The 19,394-nt window shown below is 38.1% G+C and overlaps 1 protein-coding gene and 1 non-coding gene across 2 annotated transcripts; one reads left to right on the plus strand and one right to left on the minus strand.

Annotated features, from left to right (window-relative positions):
* Positions 1-263: 263 nt before the first annotated feature.
* Positions 264-371, minus strand: LOC130964172 (small nucleolar RNA R71). Its single transcript, XR_009080277.1, has one exon. It is a non-coding gene; the product is annotated as a small nucleolar RNA R71 (small nucleolar RNA).
* Positions 372-13,027: 12,656 nt separating this feature from the next.
* On the plus strand, positions 13,028-13,981 carry LOC130962708 (uncharacterized). Its single transcript, XM_057888883.1, has 2 exons — positions 13,028-13,306; positions 13,454-13,981. Exons 1-2 carry the CDS (start codon positions 13,028-13,030, stop codon positions 13,979-13,981), a joined length of 807 nt encoding a protein of 268 aa, XP_057744866.1.
* The last annotated feature ends 5,413 nt before the right edge of the window (positions 13,982-19,394 follow it).

Genomic DNA, 19,394 nt, shown 5'->3' on the forward strand with positions numbered 1-19,394 from the left:
TTTCTCTAATGCAACAGAATTGCAAGTTCCATGGACTTCCATTGGAAGATCCTCATCAGTTTTTAGCTGAATTCTTGCAAATCTGTGACACTGTCAAGACTAATGGAGTTGACCCTGAGGTCTACAGACTTATGCTATTCCCTTTTGCTGTAAGAGACAAAGCTAGAATATGGTTGGACTTACAACCTAAAGACAGCCTGAACTCTTGGGAAAAGCTAGTCAATGCCTTCTTGGCAAAGTTCTTTCCACCTCAAAAATTGAGTAAGCTTAGAGTGGAAGTCCAAACCTTCAGACAGAAGGATGGAGAATCCCTCTATGAAGCTTGGAAAAGATACAAACAATTGATCAGAAAATGTCCTTCTGACATGCTTTCTGAATGGAGCATCATAGGTATTTTCTATGATGGTCTCTCTGAACTATCCAAGATGTCTTTGGATAGCTCTGCTGGAGGATCTCTTCATCTGAAGAAGAAGCTTATGATCCTGAGAACCCTTCAATGGAAGAGGTGAATTACATGGGAGAACCCTATGGAAACACCTATAATTCTTCATGGAGAAATCATCCAAATTTCTCATAGAAGGATCAACAGAGACCTCAACAAGTTTTCAACAACAATAATGGTGGAAGAAACAGGTTTAGCAATGGCAAGCCTTTTTCATCATCTTCTCAGCAACAGACAGAGAATTCTAAGCAGAACCACTCTGACTTGGCAACCATGGTCTCTGATCTAATCAAAACCACTCAAAGTTTTATGACTGAAACAAGGTCCTCCATTAGAAACTTGGAGGCACAAGTGGGTCAGCTGAGCAAGAAAATTACTGAACTCCCTCCTAGTACTCTTCCAAGCAATACAGAAGAGAATCCAAAAGGAGAGTGCAAGGCCATCAACATGGCCGAATTTGGAGAGGAGGAAGAGGCAGTGAACGCCACTGAGGAAGACCTCAATGGACGTCCACTGGCCTCCAATGAGTTCCCTAATGAGGAACCATGGGAATCTGAGGCTCACACTGAGACCATAGAGATTCCATTGGATTTACTTCTGCCATTCATGAGCTCTGATGAGTATTCTTCCTCTGAAGAGGATGAGTATGTCACTGAAGAGCAAGTTGCTAAATACCTTGGAGCAATCATGAAGTTAAATGACAAGTTATTTGGTAATGAGACTTGGGAGGATGAACCCCCTTTGCTCACCAAAGAACTGGATGACTTGTCTAGGCAGAAATTACCTCAAAAGAGACAAGATCCTGGGAAGTTTTCAATACCTTGCACCATAGGCACCATGACCTTCAAGAAGGCTCTGTGTGACCTAGGGTCAAGTGTGAACCTCATGCCTCTCTCTGTAATGGAGAAGCTAGGGATCTTTGAGGTGCAAGCTGCAAGAATCTCACTGGAGATGGCAGACAATTCAAGAAAACAAGCTTATGGGCTTGTAGAGGATGTTCTGGTGAAGATTGAAGACCATTACATCCCTGCTGATTTCATAGTCCTAGAGACTGGGAAGTGCATGGATGAATCCATCATCCTTGGCAGACCCTTCCTAGCCACAGCAAAGGCTGTGATTGATGTTGATAGAGGTGAACCGATCATTCAAGTGAATGAAGAATCCTTTGTGTTTAAGGCTCAAGGATATCCCTCTGTCACCATGGAGAGGAAGCATGAAGAGCTTCTCTCAAATCAGAGTCAAACAGAGCCACCACAGTCAAACTCTAAGTTTGGTGTTGGGAGGCCACAACCAAATTCTAAGATTGGTGTTGAACCCCCACATTCAAACTCTAAGTTTGGTGTTGGGAGGTTCCAACATTGCTCTGAGAATCTGTGAGGCTCCATGAGGGCCCTCTGTCAAGCTACTGACATTAAAGAAGCGCTTGTTGGGAGGCAACCCAATGTTATATTTATCTATTTTCCTTTGTTATTTTATGTTTTCTGTAGGTTGATGATCATAGGAAGTCACAAAATCAATTGAAAAAGCAGAAACAGAATGAAAAATAGAAAGAAAAACAGCACACCCTGGAGGAGAACTTGCTGGCGTTTAAACGCTAGTGAAGTTAGCAGTTGGGCGTTTAACGCCCAGTCTGGCACCATTCTGGGCGTTTAACGCCAGATAGGGGCACCAGACTGGCGTTAAACGCCAGAAAAGGGCAAGAAGCTGGCGTTAAACGCCAGAAATGGGCACCAGCCCGGCGTTTAACGCCAGAATTGGCACAAAGTGCATTTTTGCACGCCACTTGGTGCAGGGATGACTTTTCCTTGACACCTCAAGATCTGTGGACCCCACAGGATCCCCACCTACCCCACCACCGTCTCTCTTCTTCTCTACCCATTCACCAATCACCTCTACCACTCTTCCCCAAAAGCCCCTCACCTATCAAATCCCACTATTTCTCTTCACCACTCACATCCATCCTTCATAAAACCCCACCTACCTCACCATTCAAAATTCAAACCACTTTCCCACCCAAACCCACCCATAATGGCCGAACCCTACCCCTCTCTCCACCCCTATATAAACCCATCTTCACTCCTTCATTTTCACACACAATAAACACTACTTCTCCCTCTTTTGGCCGAACCACAAGCCATCTCCCTCTCCTCCATTTCTTCTTCTTCTACTCTCTTCTTTCTTCTTTTGCTCGAGGACGAGCAAACCTTTTAAGTTTGGTGTGGTAAAAGCATTGCTTTTTATTTTTCCATAACCATTTATGGCATCTAAGGCCGGAGAAACCTCTAAAAAGAGGAAAGGGAAGGCAAAAGCTTTCACCTCCGAGTCATGGGAGATGGAGAGATTCATCTCAAGGGTGCATCAAGACCACTTCTATGAAGTTGTGGCCTTGAAGAAGGTGATCCCCGAGGTCCCTTTCAAACTCAAAAAGAGTGAATATCCGGAGATCCGACATGAGATTCGAAGAAGAGGTTGGGAAGTTCTTACCAACCCCATTCAACAAGTCGGAACCTTAATGGTTCAAGAGTTCTATGCCAATGCATGGATCACCAAGAACCATGATCAAAGTGTGAACCCGGATCCAAAGAATTGGCTTACAATGGTTCGGGGGAAATACTTAGATTTTAGTCCGGAAAATGTAAGGTTGGCATTCAACTTGCCCATGATGCAAGAAGATGAACATCCTTACACTAGAAGGGTCAACTTTGATCAAAGGTTGGACCAAGTCCTCACTGACATTTGTGAAGAGGGCGCCCAATGGAAGAGAGATTCAAGAGGGAAGCCAGTTCAATTGAGAAGGCATGACCTCAAGCCCGTGGCTAGAGGATGGCTGGAGTTTATCCAACGCTCAATCATTCCCACTAGCAACCGGTCCGAAGTTACTATAGACCGGGCCATCATGATTCATAGTATCATGATTGGAGAGGAAGTGGAAGTTCATGAGGTTATAGCCCAAGAACTCTATAAGGTGGCGGACAAGTCCTCTACCTTGGCAAGGTTAGCCTTTCCTCATCTCATTTGTCACCTCTGTTATTCAGTTGGAGTTGACATAGAAGGAGACATCCTCATTGATGAGGACAAGCCCATCACTAAGAAAAGGATGGAGCAAATAAGAGACCCAACTCATCATGAAATCCCTGAGATACCTCAAGGGATGCACTTTCCTCCACAAAACTATTGGGAGCAAATCAACACCTCCCTAGGAGAATTGAGTTCCAACATGGGACAACTAAGGGTGGAGCACCAAAAACATTCCATCCTCCTCCATGAAATTAGAGAAGATCAAAGAATCATGAGAGAGGAGCAACAAAGGCAAAGAAGAGACATTGAGGAGCTCAAGCACTCCATAAGATCTTCAAGAGGAAGAACAAGCCGCCATCACTAAGGTGGACCCGTTCTTTAATCTCCTTGTTCTTTATTTTCCTGTTTTTCGAATTATCATGCTTATGTTATCCATGTTTGTGTCTTATGATCATTAGTGTCTTAGTGTCTATGCCTTAAAGTTATGAATGTCCTATGAATCCATCACCTTTCTTAAATAAAAAATGTTCTTAATTGAAAAAAGAGAAGAATTGCATGAATTTCAGATTTTATAACAGATTAATTATTCTGATGTGGTGGCAATACTTTTGTTTTCTGAATGTATGCTTAAACAGTGCATATGTCTTTTGAATTTGTGGTTCATGAATGTTAAAGTTATTGGCTCTTGAAAGAATGATGAAAAAGGAGACATGTTATTGAGGATTTGAAAAATCACAAAAATGATTCTTGAAGCAAGAAAAAGCAGTGAATACAAAAAAAACGAAAAAAAATAGAAGAGAAAAAGAAAAAGTAAGCAGAAAAAGCCAATAGCCCTTTAAACCAAAAGGCAAGGGTAAAAATAAAGTTGTGATCCAAGGCAAAAGAGTGTGCTTAAGAACCCTGGACACCTCTAATTGGGGACTCTAGCAAAGCTGAGTCACAATCTGAAAAGGTTCACCCAATTATGTGTCTGTGGCATGTATGTATCCGGTGGTAATACTGGAAGACAGAGTGCTTTGGGCCACGGCCAAGACTCAATAAGTAGCTGTGTTCAAGAATCATCATACTTAACTAGGAGAATCAATAACACTATCTGGATTCTGAATTCCTAAAGAAGCCAATCATTCTGAATTTCAAAGGATAAAGTGAGATGCCAAAACTATTCAGAGGCAAAAAGCTAAAAGCCCCGCTCATCTAATTAATATTGATCTTCATAGATGTTTTTGGAGTTCATTGCATATTCCCTTCTTTTTATCTTATTTGATTTTCAGTTGCTTGGGAACAAGCAACAATTTAAGTTTGGTGTTGTGATGAGCGGATAATTTGTACGCTTTTTGGCATTATTTTTAGTATGTTTTTAGTATATTTAGTTGAGTTTTTAGCATATTTTTATTAGTTTTTAGTTAAAATTCACTTTTCTGGACTTTACTATGAGTTTGTGTGTTTTTCTGTGATTTTAGGTATTTTCTGGCTGAAATTGAGGGACCTGAGCAAAAATCTGATTCAGAGACTGAAAAGGACTGCAGGTGCTGTTGGATTCTGACCTCCCTGCACTCGAAGTGGATTTTATGGAGCTACAGAAGCCCAATTGGCGCGCTCTTAACGGCGTTGGAAAGTAGACATTCTGGGCTTTCCAGCAATATATGATAGTCCATACTTTGCCCAAGATTTGATGGCCCAAACCGGCGTTCAAAGTCACCCTCAGAATTCCCAGCGTTAAACGCCGGAACTGGCACCAAAGTGGGAGTTAAACGCCCAAACTGGCATAAAAGCTGGCGTTTAACTCCAAGAAGAGTCTCTACACGAAAATGCTTCAATGCTCAGCCCAAGCACACACCAAGTGGGCCCGGAAGTGGATTTTTATGTCATTTACTCATCTTTGTACACCCTAGGCTACTAGTTCTCTATATATAGGACCTTTTACTATTGTATTTTCATCTTCTGATCTTTGGAATCTGTTGATCTTTAGATCTTTCGATCACTTTGGGAGGCTGGCCATTCGGCCATGCCTAGACCTTGTTCTTATGTATTTTCAACGGTGGAGTTTTTACACACCATAGATTAAGGTGTGGAGCTCTGCTGTACCTCGAGTATTAATGCAATTACTATTGTTCTTCTATTCAATTCCGCTTGTTCTTGTTCCAAGATATCACTTGTTCTTCAACTTGATGAATGTGATGATCCGTGACACTCATCATCATTCTCACCTATGAACGCGTGCCTGACAACCACCTCCGTTCTACCTTAGATTGGGTGGATATCTCTTGGATTCTTTAACCGGAATCTTCGTGGTATAAGCTAGAACTGATGGCGGCATTCAAGAGAATCCGGAAGGTCTAAACCTTGTCTGTGGTATTCTGAGTAGGATTTAATGATTGAATGACTGTGACGAGCTTCAAACTCCTGAGGGCGGGGCGTTAGTGACAGACGCAAAAGAATCACTGGATTCTATTCCGGCCTGATTGAGAACCGACAGATGGATAGCCGTGCCGTGACAGGGTGCGTTGAACATTTCCACTGAGAGGATGGGAGGTAGCCACTGACAACGGTGAAACCCTTGCATACAGCTTGCCATGGAAAGGAGTAAGAAGGATTGGATGAAGACAGTAGGAAAGCAGAGAGACGGAAGGGACCAAGCATCTTCATATGCTTATCTGAAATTCCTACCAATGAATTACATAAGTATCGCTATCTCTATCTTTATGTTTTATTCGTATATCACCCATAACCATTTGAGTTTGCCTGACTAAGATTTACAAGGTGACCATAGCTTGCTTCATACCAACAATCTCTGTGGGATCGACCCTTACTCGCGTAAGGTTTATTACTTGGACGACCCAGTACACTTGCTGGTTAGTTGTGCGAAATTGTAGTGATCACAATTTCGTGCACCAGTTATCAATTAGGCGAACATTTCTGTATTAACAAGCTCAAGCTATCCGTTAGGCGGGCCCTTTCGTATTAGCAATTTGGCACAAGGCCCATTCACATTTCATTTTCAAGAATCATAATATGCTTTAGTTATTTATTCCATTCATGACTTTTTATTATTCATCCACATCACCAATTATATTCTCATACCTCCACATCACATTATTATTATTCACACCTCCGCATTACCACATATTCCTTCACTTATCATACCTCAAAACAATAGTTTCTAGGCAGCCAAACTTTAACGTTTAATAAAAATTTCTTTCCTTAATAAATTGGACTCAAGTTATTACTTAAACAAGAAACTTTTCTCAATAGAATAAACTTAAAACATAACTCATTGAAAGCCAAATAGAATGAGTTTTAAATCAGGTTCTTTTTTTATTAATGCTTTAAGCAAAGCCTCGAAGTTTTATAAAAATTTCTGCAGCATTTCCTCCAAAATTCAGACTTTGCCACCCTTCAAGGGTCCCAACCAAATCATTTTCGATCCTCAAAGATCATTTCTGATAAATCCGACAATCCAAATCCAATGCCAAATTATTTTATAAATCTAAAAGCTAACCAGGTTCAATTTCAAAATCATTTCTCAAAATAAGCCTGTAAATTAGGTTTTTAATATAAAGTTCCTTCTTAATGTAAATACCTATTTAAATCAAGTTTTTAAAACAAAACACTTTTTTGTATACTTTTTACAAAATTTTGGACAGTGTCTTCCCTTAAAATTGGACTTTACCACCCATACGGGCTCCCTCAGATTCCTAACTTTCCAAACCAATCTCAAATCCAACTCCATTCAACAATTATCAATATAACAATTTCTTCAATAACTAACTCATCATCTTTAAATTTAAGAAGAACACTAATTTAATCACTTTTTCCAGCCACAACACAACCAATTCATCAATTAATCACGCAAGATATTTATAAATTATTTACAATTACTCACTAGACTTCAATGGCATTCATAAATTTAAATGATTTATTTTAAAATAGATCCCCTACCTCAGCTAGTCGAACTCAGAAATTAAACATGACAAACCCTCTTTTGTTCTAAATTTGCTGCAGCGGCGGAATTCCAACATAACCAGAACAGCAGCAGTGTCAATTTCTTAAGGCAGTGACGATGGTTGCACCAGGACAAAGGATTCAAATTGAATAGAAATCAAGAGCAAACACAATTCTGGAAATTTAGGACAAGGAATATACTAAATCAAATCGTTCACAAGCATGGCAGTGACAAATTGAAGTGTGTAAATGGAACAGAATTAAATAAAAGAATAGACCATAACCAGAACAGTAATAGTGCTATCGGCAACAACAACAATGATGTCCTCTTTCAAGCTTGACGATGGCAGAACAACAGCTCTAATAGCGGCTAACTCTGGCGGTACCAGGACATGACGGAGTCAAACCCTAGCAATAGTGGTGGTGGTTTGATGGCGTGAAGGCATGGCGGCGCAGAACATGGCCTCACTCCTACCCTGGTCCTTCGCGTTCGTTTCTCTCTCTTCGCGAAGCCCACACACCGCGACAACCACGGCGGCGACAATGAAGCTCCAGCGGCGACGGAGGCAAGGCGGTGGCGCAGGCAGCAACGCTTCCCTCCTCTGTGCTACCTCTTCTCCCTCGACGACTCCTCCCTTTATCGCGTGTGGTTCCTTGCATCGATGGCGGCTCGGCAGCAGCGGTAGTGACAAGCCCAATTCGACAGTGACAGCGTGAACGGCTTCCCCTACGGTGGACCAGACGTGAGCAGAAGGAAGCTGAACGGCGGTGAGGCGCGACGTCGGCACAGCAGCCTTCTCCTTCCTCCGCTTCCCTCACTCTCGGATCTCTCTCTCTCTTTTCTTTCTTTCTTTGGATTTCTGTTGCTGGGTGTTAACATTTTGAAAGAAAGGGAAGCGGTGTGGCGGTAATGGAAGGCTGAACGTGGCTAGTTAAAGATTGAACAAGTAGTGGAGGGGGGTTTACATATGTGTGGATTGGGTAGAAGGGGTTAGGGTTTCAATTTGGGAATTAGGATTTCGTGTATGAAATTAGAAATTTTAGATAATTTAGTAATTTTAATAAAATTAGGGTAATAGAGTAATTGAAAACTAATTTTAATCTAATACTAATATTTATAAAAATACTTATTTAATTATGAACTTAATTTATTTTCAAATAAACACTCTAATTCAATAATTAGAGTTAATCAAATTATTTTCTTTTAAAATTACAATATAGTGTTCAAAAACTAATTAGTCAAATTAAACCATATATATAAAATCTGCATTATTATTTCTTTTCCAATTACTCAACCTTTAAAATCAATAATAAGAAAATATATAATTAATATAAATTTTTTTCTGAAATTAATATCTTGAATAAATAAAATAAATCATAATTAATTTATTGTTTAATTTCTGAAAATTTGGGGTCTTACAGGATCAGCTAAGATACAATGAGTAAAACTAAAGAGGAGGGATGTATGAGGTTTAAAGATCTAAAAGCGTTTAATCTAATTATGTTAGCAAAACAAGGGTGGAGACTAATGACTAAACTAAATTTTCTGTTTTATAAAGTCTTCAAAAGCAAATATTTTAGACTTACCTTTTTTTGGAAGCAAAACTGGGTTTGAGACCATCTTGGGCCTGGCGAAGCTTACTAGAAGGCAGAAAAATCCTGGAACAAGGTACCAAATAGAAAGTGACAAGATAGGATATAGTAAAATTCAAAGAAGACCCATGATTTGGTAACTTACCTCCATTCTGATTACAGGAAGGAGACTGCAGTGATGAAAATTTGATTTGGCTAAGACAACTATTCAATGAGATAGGGGGTTGGAATACACCGCTCATTCATAGTGTGTTCAGAACCAACATAGCACAACAAATCTGCCAAAAAAAATTGAAGAAGGTGAAGATTTAGTCACTTAGCTAAAGCATGATTCAGATCATTACAATGTTAGAACAGAATATAAAGTAGCTTACAATTTTGTTCATAAACCAATTGAAGCTCTTCACGTCAGATTCAGAAGAAGACAACTATGGAGGAGCATTTAGGAGGTTCGATGTCAACCAAAAATCAAGGTTTTTCTATGGAAACTTGCTTATGAAGGGCTAGCGGTAAAGACAAATCTTCATGAGAGGATAGCTCATATTCCCAATTTGTGTCCACACTTTTCTTCATTGCCGAAAACGTACCTTCATGCTTTGATCTTCTATCCGGAAGTTGAGCAAGTTTGGAATCAATCATTAGTAGCTAGTGTAATACCTAGAGATCCAAATATGCAACAATGGGAGTGGTGGTGTCAGTTGATGGAAGAGGTGAGAAGAAGAGTCGATTCAAAAGAAAAATTAAGTCAAGTGAGCTACCTTCTATGGCAAATCTGGTTGTCCAGGAACTCTCTCATCTTTGAAAATTGCAGAGTTGAGGTTGAGAAAATTCTGTCCCAAGCTATGAAATTTGCAGAAGAGTATGGAAGACTTGGGAGTCATAGCCACCGATGCTTAACATGGAAGAATGTCTTTACCTATTGTTCTGAATCCTTAATGTTTTAGTTTGGTATTGTTTTTTCTGGGAGTCCGCCTATTTTATGTTTATTGCATTTGCTTTTCCCTGGTTTTTTGAGAATTGTAATTGAAACTTTTGATTGCAATAAAGGTATTAACTTTGGAAAAAAAACATTAAATGAGTTACATTTTTCACACACATAACAATAATTACTATCACATATTATAACTTGTAAAATCATAATATTTTTTAGAATTGATGTATAAATAACTTAAATGTTGATAAGTCTGGACAATTTTAGAAAAAAATAAAAGTATTAAGAAATTACATGTTGATCCATAAGATTTTTTTTTAGAAATGTGTCCATAGTTTATGATTAATAACTTTAGAAATACATATATGTTATTTATCTTATATATATATTATTTATTTTATACAGACTTTTTTTTCCGTATCGACAATGTTAGTGGCTATACAGAGATTTTTACCATTAAATAAAATTATAGAGAAATCAAAAACAAAATTAGTTTATATTTTTTCTTATGTTTCATTCCGTTTTTAATTTGAATTAAAATTAAATTATATATTCAATTTATATTTGTTTATTTATCCTAATGTGTATAGTCAATAAAAATACATTGCAATAAAAATTTAGTATAAAAAATAATATAAAAGATGAAAGACAAAATCAAAATATGTTCTTATTAAAAAAAATTCAAAAAAATATTATAATTCAAAAAAATATTATGAAAAAAAACCTATTAATCAAATTTTACAAAAATATTATAGAAAATTTGAAACATTAATAAATAAAATAGTAATTTTCTTAAAAACTATTAATCAAAATACATAAAAAAATAAAATAAAACTGAATCATGAAAAAATCACAAAAATTATAATTGAAGTACAAAAATGAGAAAAGCACATTCTGGTTTCATATATATATATATATAATTTAAATTAAATTCATTTATTTATTTCTTTATTTATTATTTATTAAATAATTTAATATTTATCTTGGTCAAAATATAATTGATTAAGTATAATTAATATTCTTGATCCTAGTGGTATAACTAAAACATATTGAAATGTCAAAGGGAAAATTGAAAAATAGTATTTACTATCTTTTACATTTTTTTCTTAAATAAAACTCATATTTAATTAATGATGGAGTTGAAATGGCATACTTATTTATAATTAATTTTTTTGAAAATAGCAGGTGTTATGAGTAGATAAAACCATCTTTTAGTAAAATAGAGTTTATTTTCTCTTCGTTAAACTCTTACATCCATGTAATTAGAATCCGGATTAGTGAGTACAATCCGAGGTGTTATTTAACGGATGTGGTGTATTGTAAATAATTGAGGCAAAAGAGAATTGCGCTGCAAAGTTAGATGAAAAAAATAAACGTGAGTAAGAACAATAATAAAATTATCAAAAGAATAATAGAATGAGTTCATCAATAAAATATCATAAAAATTATAACTTGTACCTTAAAATGATAATTTTAATGAAAAACGAAGAATATATTCTTATTCAATGAAGAAGTTAAGGAAGAATAACAAAATTAAAAATTGAATAAAATATTTTGCCTCCAAACTTAGACTTATAAACTTTATATGTGGCACTATATATAACCTTTAGTCGCAGAAAATTAATTATATCAATTTATCTAATTATTGATACACACGTGCATAACAAAGCTACTAACGTAAATATTATATAATTGTTAATTATATATGATTGACAATTATACTATAGGGTAATTTATTTTCATAAACCAAACCAACCCCAATATTACCTGAATTCTCCAAACCCAAAACTATTACCTGGATGTCTCGTTGCATATTTCTATATAAATTGAATTTGTAGAATTCGAATTAAGGTTGTAAGTGTTAAATCGAATCCATTGGATTCGAATTACTTGAAGTTGTGATTCAAAGGTAAATCGAATTCAAACAATTCAAATTAGGGCATTCTCTACTAAATCGATTCTATCAGCCTCGATTTATATGGACTACACTAAATCGAATCAACAAGGGTAGTAAATCAAATCCATTAAATTCAAATTACAGTGAGTATTAGCTTTGATAAATCGAAACCATTAGATTCGATTTACTATGAAATATTCCATATGCATAATTCGAAAGGGATTAATTCGATTTAGTATAGTCCTAACGTATATAAATACGAGCTAAACGTGAATTTTTTACCATAGTGGGATTCACAATTGCTAGTAATGAGAGTTTTTTAGTTCTAGTGCACTACAGAGGATCCATTAAGAAGAAAATGCAATCAAAAATTAAATTTACTTATGAGGACCCGCTGAGTGTTTTCCTCAAACCTTCGACGAGTTTCACTCGGTTTTAGAATACTATACTCCAGAAATTGGAGCTTCATGGCATGAAACGAGTGGAGAATTTATTCTATAGAATTCCAATTTTTGTGTTGCACGATGATGTGAAGTACGATTCGTTCGTCATAGGTAGTGATAAAGATTTGCAAGTTCTATTTCATTGTCATCGTTAGTTTTCCGAGGTGAGGACCCCTGAGCTATTGGTGAAACTTGTGGATATGGTATGTAGTTTTGGAGGTTCAAACCAGAATCCTCAATCCTCAAGAATGCCATCCTACTCTAGTTCCATGCTTGTTGGTGCCTCGTCAGCTGTTTCGGTGATTGTACCTGAGGCAGTTTTAGTTGCATCTCCATCCTTTGTAACTAATCTGAACTACAGTCCTCGCTGAGGAATAGGTAAGATTGAACTATTAGGTGAGGTTGCGATTGCGACGCCCAGTACTCCTATTATGGTCCTAGTTTTCGGAGAGGGTGGAGTACCGGATGGCGTTGAGGATGTACTGCATGATGATGATGATCATGTAGAGCCCGCCACGATAGTTGATGATAATGATGATGACATAGCAATGACTACTCCAGTTGTGAGTGGAAGAACATCTTATTTAGGAACTCATCAGTACCCCCCGCATTTTTCAACTTTGGACTTGGATGCCATGGGGCAGCAGGGGGATCCGAGAGTACCTGTTGGTTTCGAGGACAAAGATACATAGAATACAGTAATTGTATCTGAATTCCAAGTTGGTCAGCAGTTTCAGGATAAAGAGGAAATCGTATTAAGCATGAAGATTTATAGCATCCACGGTGGGGTTGAGTACAAAGTGTTGGAATCCGATTATCACAAGTACTATGTCAAGTGCAAGGAGTTTGGCAACGGGTGCACATGGCTCATTCGGGTTAGCCTCTGCCAGCGCAGAGGTATTTGGGAGGTAAAACGATACAATAGTCTACATACTTGCCTGGCCACATCGATATCTATTTATCGCAAGATACTTGATTATCATGCCATATTGGCCTTCACACTGCCCATGATTAGAGCTGATGCTGCTGTCTCGATCAAGGTATTGCAGAATGCAATAGAGGCACACATCAGGTTTAGACCAACTTACAGGAGGGTTTGGATGGCTAAACAGAAGGTTGTGGCATAGATTTAAAGAGATTGAGAAGAGTCATACAATGATTTACCGCGATGAGTACTGGGTGTACAGATCATGATGCCAGGTAGTGTGCCAGTTTTCAGGACGTGTCCTGTGCAGGTTGGTAGGCAAGTGAATGACTCATCAGCTTATTTCCATCGGCATTTCTGGACATTCCCACCGTGTATCGAGACCTTCCGTAATTACAAGCCATTGGTCAGTGTCGACGGGACCCACCTATATGGCAAATACGATGGTACACTGCTTGTCGCGATTGCTCAGGGCAGAAACTCTAATATCATTCCTATTGCATTCGCTCTTGTAGAAGGTGAGAATGCAGAGTCGTGGTCATTCTTTTTATCTCACCTTCAACAGCATATAACACCTCAACCAGTTCTTTTAGTCATATCAGATAGACACAACGGGATAAAGGCTACATTGGAGGCTTCTGATGGTGGCTGGCTTCTGCCTAATGCATACCGGACGTTTTGTATTCGTCACGTGGTGGCAAATTTTGCCCTGAGTTTCAAGGACAACGATGCACGGATGTTTTTAGTGAATGCTACTTATGCCAAGACTGAGATCGAGTTTCACTACTAGATCGACATCCTCCACTCCGAAGATCCTACAATGTGTGACATGGCCAATCAGATTGAGTATGTCTAGTGTGGAACAGGGTTGATGCTGAAACCCACCAAACTGTGGCAGCACCCGATCAACCTGATGCCACTCTATGACAGCAAAATAGATCAATGCTGTCGTAGCCCTCCACAACACCATATATTGTGGCTTCAATATCTCGGGGTGCACCACTTGAACAACATCAAGAAAGCTATATGGCATCCTTCAGTAAAATAGAGTTCACTTTCCCCTCGTTGAACTCTTACATATATGTAATTAGAATCCAAATCAGTGAATATAACTCGATGTGGTATTTGATAGATGTGATGCATTGTAAACGATTGCAGCAAAGGGAAATCGAGTTGTAACGTTAAATAAAAAGAATAAGTTTGATTAAAAACAATTATCAAATTATCAAAAGAATAATAATAGAATGACTACATTAAAAAATCTCATAAAAAATTGTAACTTGTACCTTAAAAAGATCAATTTCAAAGAAAAACGAAGAATGTATTCTTATTCTACGAAGTAGTCAAGAAAAAATAACAAATTAAAAAATTAAACAAAATATTTTGGCTCTTATACCTAGACTCATAAACCACAAAAGAAACATTGTATATAACCTTTAATATCAATATCAATTTGACACTATATGATATACACGTGTAATAGAATGAATATTAACAAAGCTATTAACAATTTCGATCATATTTATGTCTAATTTTATTAACAATGCTTGCCCATTTCCTTTGTTTGTGGTGATGGAGTGGGAAACTCCAAACTTTGTGACAATATTTTTGTAGAGAAACTTTCAACTTCGTTGGGTCGTGATGGTCGCTAATGGTTCTGTCTCAATCCATTTAGTAAAATAGTCAATCCCTACTATGAGGTATTTTACTTGTCCTGGAGCTTGAGGGAATGGTCTGAGAATATCGAGGCCCTATTTCGCGAATGGCCATGGTGAGGTAACGCTAATGAGCTCTTTGGGAGGTACGACATGGAAGTTGGCATGCTTCTAGCAAGACGGGCATTTTTTGACTAATTCAGTCACTTCTCTTTGCAAGGTCGGCCAAAAGAAGTTGGCTTGGATCACCTTCTTGTCTAATGATCGGACTCCTAAGTGGTTCTCACATATGTCATTGTGTACTTCCTCTAGGACCTCTTTGGTGTTTGGTCGAGATGCACTTTAATAGAGGTGTTGATATCCCTCTTTTATATAGAATATTATGGATTAAGGTGTAATTTTGTGCTCCTTTATGAGTCTTCGTGCTTCTTTTTCATCTTCAGAAATTATATCAAATTTAAGGTAGTTGACTATGAGAGATTTCCAACATAAATTTTGGTTGAATATAGCCATTATGTTCGAGTTGTCGTCTCCTTTTGGCACTGATGGTGGGTGGAGAGTTTCCTGGATGAGATTTCTATTGTTGCCCCCTGACTTGGTGCTGGCTAACTTGGAGAGGGCATTTGCTCAGGTATTGGATTTTCGAGCTATGTGTTTGATGTACCACTATTTCGTAGTACATCTTGTGCTTAATTGAGTGGATTTTATCCACTAATCTCACACATATTCATTTAATTCGCATGTTTCACATTTTCCTTCCTAATTTTGTGCTATGATCGAGAATATGCTTCTTTAACCTTAATTCTGCTATTTATTAATCCTCTCTTATTACTATTAGATGCCGTAATATGTGTGTTAAGTGATTTCAGGGATTACAGGGCATGAATAGCTCAGAGGATGGAAAGGAAGCATGCAAAAGTGGAAGGAATACAAGAAGTTGAAGAAACTGCTAAGCTGTCCAGCCTGACCTCTTCGCACTCAAATGGTCATAACTTGAGTTACAAAGATCCAAATGAGATGGTTCTAATTGCGTTGGAAAGCTAACATCCGGGACTTCACAACGATATATAATTTGCCATAGCTGCCTCGAAGTTAGGCAATGCGAATGCGTGGATGACGCGCCTGCGTCGCATCTGCGAACTTCAATCCACGCAAATGCGTGGACGACGCCTCCGCGTCACTCTGCCGCGACCTGTACGAACCAGAAAGCACTGGAAGTGACTTTTGAGCTATTTTTGACCCAGTTCTTGGCCCAGAAAACACATATTAGAAGCTATAAAGTGGGAGAATGCATCAATTCATCATCATACACTCATAACACAATTTTAGGTTTTAGATGTAGTTTTTAGTGAAAGAGGTTCTCTCCTCTCTCTTAGGATTAGGATTAGGATTTATATTAGGATTAGGATTTATCTCATCTTCATATCAGGTTCAATATTCCTTTATTTTGACTTCTCTTATTTTTAATTATATATCTTGCCAATTTGGCTTAATGACATTCATGTTATGATTTTCTTAATTAATATTATTTGAGGTATTTCAGACTTATGATTGTTTTCTCTAATTTATGTTATTGATCTAGACAGATTCTAATTGATCTAGATCGCTCTAAAGCTAGTCTTCCCACAGGGATTGACTAGGACTTGAGGATCAAACTAATTAGTCCACTTGACTTTCCTTTGCTTTAGTAAAGGTTAACTAAGTGGGATTAAAACCCAATTCTCATCACACCTGATAAGGATAACTAGGATAGGACTTCCAATTTCTCATATCTTGCCAAGAGTTTATTTTATAGTCATTTATTTATTTTTCTTGTCAATTAAATTACTTGTCCAACCCTTTTAAAAACCCCAAAATATACCTTTGCATAACCAATAATAAGAACATACCTCCCTGCAATTCCTTGAGAAGACGACTCGAGGTTTGAATACTTCGGTTTATAAATTTATTGGGTTTGTTATTTGTGACAACCAAAATGTTTGTAAGAAAGGTTGATTGCTTGGTTTAGAAACTATACTTGCAACAAGAATTTATTATAACTTCTAAACCATCAATCTTCAGTTCTTCAAAATGGCGCCGTTGCCGGGGAATTGCAAACGTATGCCTTATTATTGGTTATTGTAAATATTTTTCTTTTACTTGTTTATTTGTATTTTGTTTTTCCTTCTTACTTCTGATAGCTACTATAAATTCTCACCCCTCTCGCTTTGAGTTTGGTTCTAATTTTGTTGAAAGGAATGGAAGCCATAACAGGACTATGCATCACGGTCTAAGCAATTAAAGATGGATGTAGCCAAGAGGATCTGATCACCCCTTTAGGCAACAACACCCTCCTAGATATCATGGACAGAGACCATTATACAATGCATACCAAGCTGATAGATATGGTGGACCGCCTTGCAGCTACCAACAAGCCCCACCCTATGCTCAGAGACCATCCTTTCAACACAACCTCAACCCACCATACTCACAAGCTTCTTTTCACCATTCACCACCATATGATCCTTATCTGCCCCAACGCCAATCCAATTACTCCCAAGAGCTACCACTCTCCTACACACCATGTCCATATCCATCAAGCCAAGAATCACAGGTTCGCTTCGAAGAATCAGTAAACAAATTCAATGCAACCCTTCATCAACTAGAGCAAGCAATAAATCAATTATCTTCTAGACGTTTGGACACTCAACAGACTCCCATGGCTTCATGTGGAGAATCTAATGAAGAACGTAGTGTGAAGCAGACACTAGAAGCTCCAGTGAACAGCATAGAACATAACTTCGTATTGGAACAAGTAGAGGACGCTGTCATTGTAGAAGAAGAAGAATTGGTTGAAGATTTAGGAGATGCCGAACCGCCACCTAAATCTAGAGTTATGGAGAATTCCGTCAAGGACGCTACAATTGATGCTAAGGAGGATAGCGCACAACCCTCAAAGCATGTATCTTATGGAGAACTAGACGGAATTACCTGAGACACATGTTTCCTTGATGATGATTGTTCCGATGGTTACCTGAAATAATAGGTCGATCTCGGTCGAGATCTTCTGTATTGGTCAGAGCCGACGTGTCCGGCAGGTGTATAGCGGCCGGAGCTGGTGTGTCCGACTTGTGGAACTGAGAATGTTGCTGATCCTTTGTCACCGAAGGGTGGGGGTACCTGCAAGGGACTCTAATGCTTAAGTTAGCAAGGGTATTAAGCAGGTATTGAGTAGAATTAGAGTATGAGTTATACCTGGGAGCTCCAGTTATTTATAATGGTGAGATTTGACCTTCTTCGAATAAGATAAGTTAGTTATCTTATCTTATCTTATCTTTTGTTGAGGTCAGCTTATCTTCCATGGAACTGCCCATATCTCTATAGGCTTGGGCTGCCTTTGGATCGGGGTCGTATTCCTTGAGTTGGACCCTTTTTTGGGCTTTCCTGTCGATTTGGCCGAGTTCTTTACGAAGAAGTCGGTCCGCTTGACCTAAAGAGGTCGATCGCTTTGCTACTGAACATCCCGGCTCGGACAGCTCGACCCAGGGTATGAACAGTGCCCCTGCTTGAGCTCGGTCTTCTTTTTTTGAGGTCGAGTCCTTGACTTCGGTCCTTCTCTAGTGAAGCCGAACTCAAGCATTTCGTCGATTCCTTTGTAGAAGCTTTTTGAATGTGGAACGTTTTTCTCTAAAAGCGCGTGCTTTTATATCAGCGCATTGGGAACGTGCGAGGGTTTAATACCTTCATTAATTGGTATTAATTTCCCTGTTTTTTCCTTGTGGCCTTTTATTTTAATTTGCGATCAGAAAACGGTTTCCCTTCTTCGCTCCTCTTCGTAACTTCTCCCTTTGTTCTTTCGTTCTCTGTTTTTCGCCCACATTTTACTTTTCTTGCGTTGCGGCGTCGTTCAGTGATTGGTGATTCCGTCTCTCCATCTCCAACTTTTCTGAAGCTTCCTGCTTTTTTCCAGGTTGGTTCCATTTTCTTTTCGTTTTGCTTTGTCTTTAATTCTCTGGTAAATTGTTGATATTTTCTTGAATGTCGAAAAAGTTTGAACCTTTCTTATGATCTTATGTTTTCTTGTCGCTGTAATGTATTTTTTCTTCTTCGCGTATTCTTGGTGTTTCTTCTTTGCGGTTTCCCAGGGGTTTGCATGTTCTATTGTTGCTTCTAGCTGTTATTTTTGGAAAAATTGTCTCTTGTTCCTTGTTGCTGTACCTTTGTTGGGAGATAATGATACCTATAGTTTGCTTTTTGCTTGGAGTGCATTTCTTGACTTCCTTTTGATACTTTTTAGGGGTTTTGCTTGAGTCTGCAAAAGGTTGTGTTTTTGACGATTTTCTGTTTGGTGTTGTTGACAATGCTCTTTGCTGGTAAACTGTAGATAGTGGCTTTGATGATTTTTGTGTTTCTGCTTTCCTTTTTCGAAATGCTTTGTTTGTTTGAAGTCTTCTTTTTTTTGTTTGAGAGATGCTGGGATGCGAGCTGTAGGTTTTTCCTGAAAAGCTTGCTTTGTTACTACCTCCAAAGGATGCCCCAGGACTTTGGTTTGAGTCTTGGGGTTTTCCT

The sequence above is a fragment of the Arachis stenosperma genome, chromosome 2 (genome assembly GCF_014773155.1).
Source record: "Arachis stenosperma cultivar V10309 chromosome 2, arast.V10309.gnm1.PFL2, whole genome shotgun sequence".
In the NCBI taxonomy this organism is placed as follows: domain Eukaryota; kingdom Viridiplantae; phylum Streptophyta; class Magnoliopsida; order Fabales; family Fabaceae; genus Arachis; species Arachis stenosperma.

Coding starts and splice junctions, on each gene's coding strand:
- LOC130962708 (XM_057888883.1), top strand. CDS start 13,028: ATGAAGATTTATAGCATCCACGGTGGGGTTGAGTACAAAGTGTTGGAA. Junction 13,307..13,453: donor ATGCTGCTGTCTCGATCAAG/GTATTGCAGAAT, acceptor CTGGGTGTACAG/ATCATGATGCCAGGTAGTGT.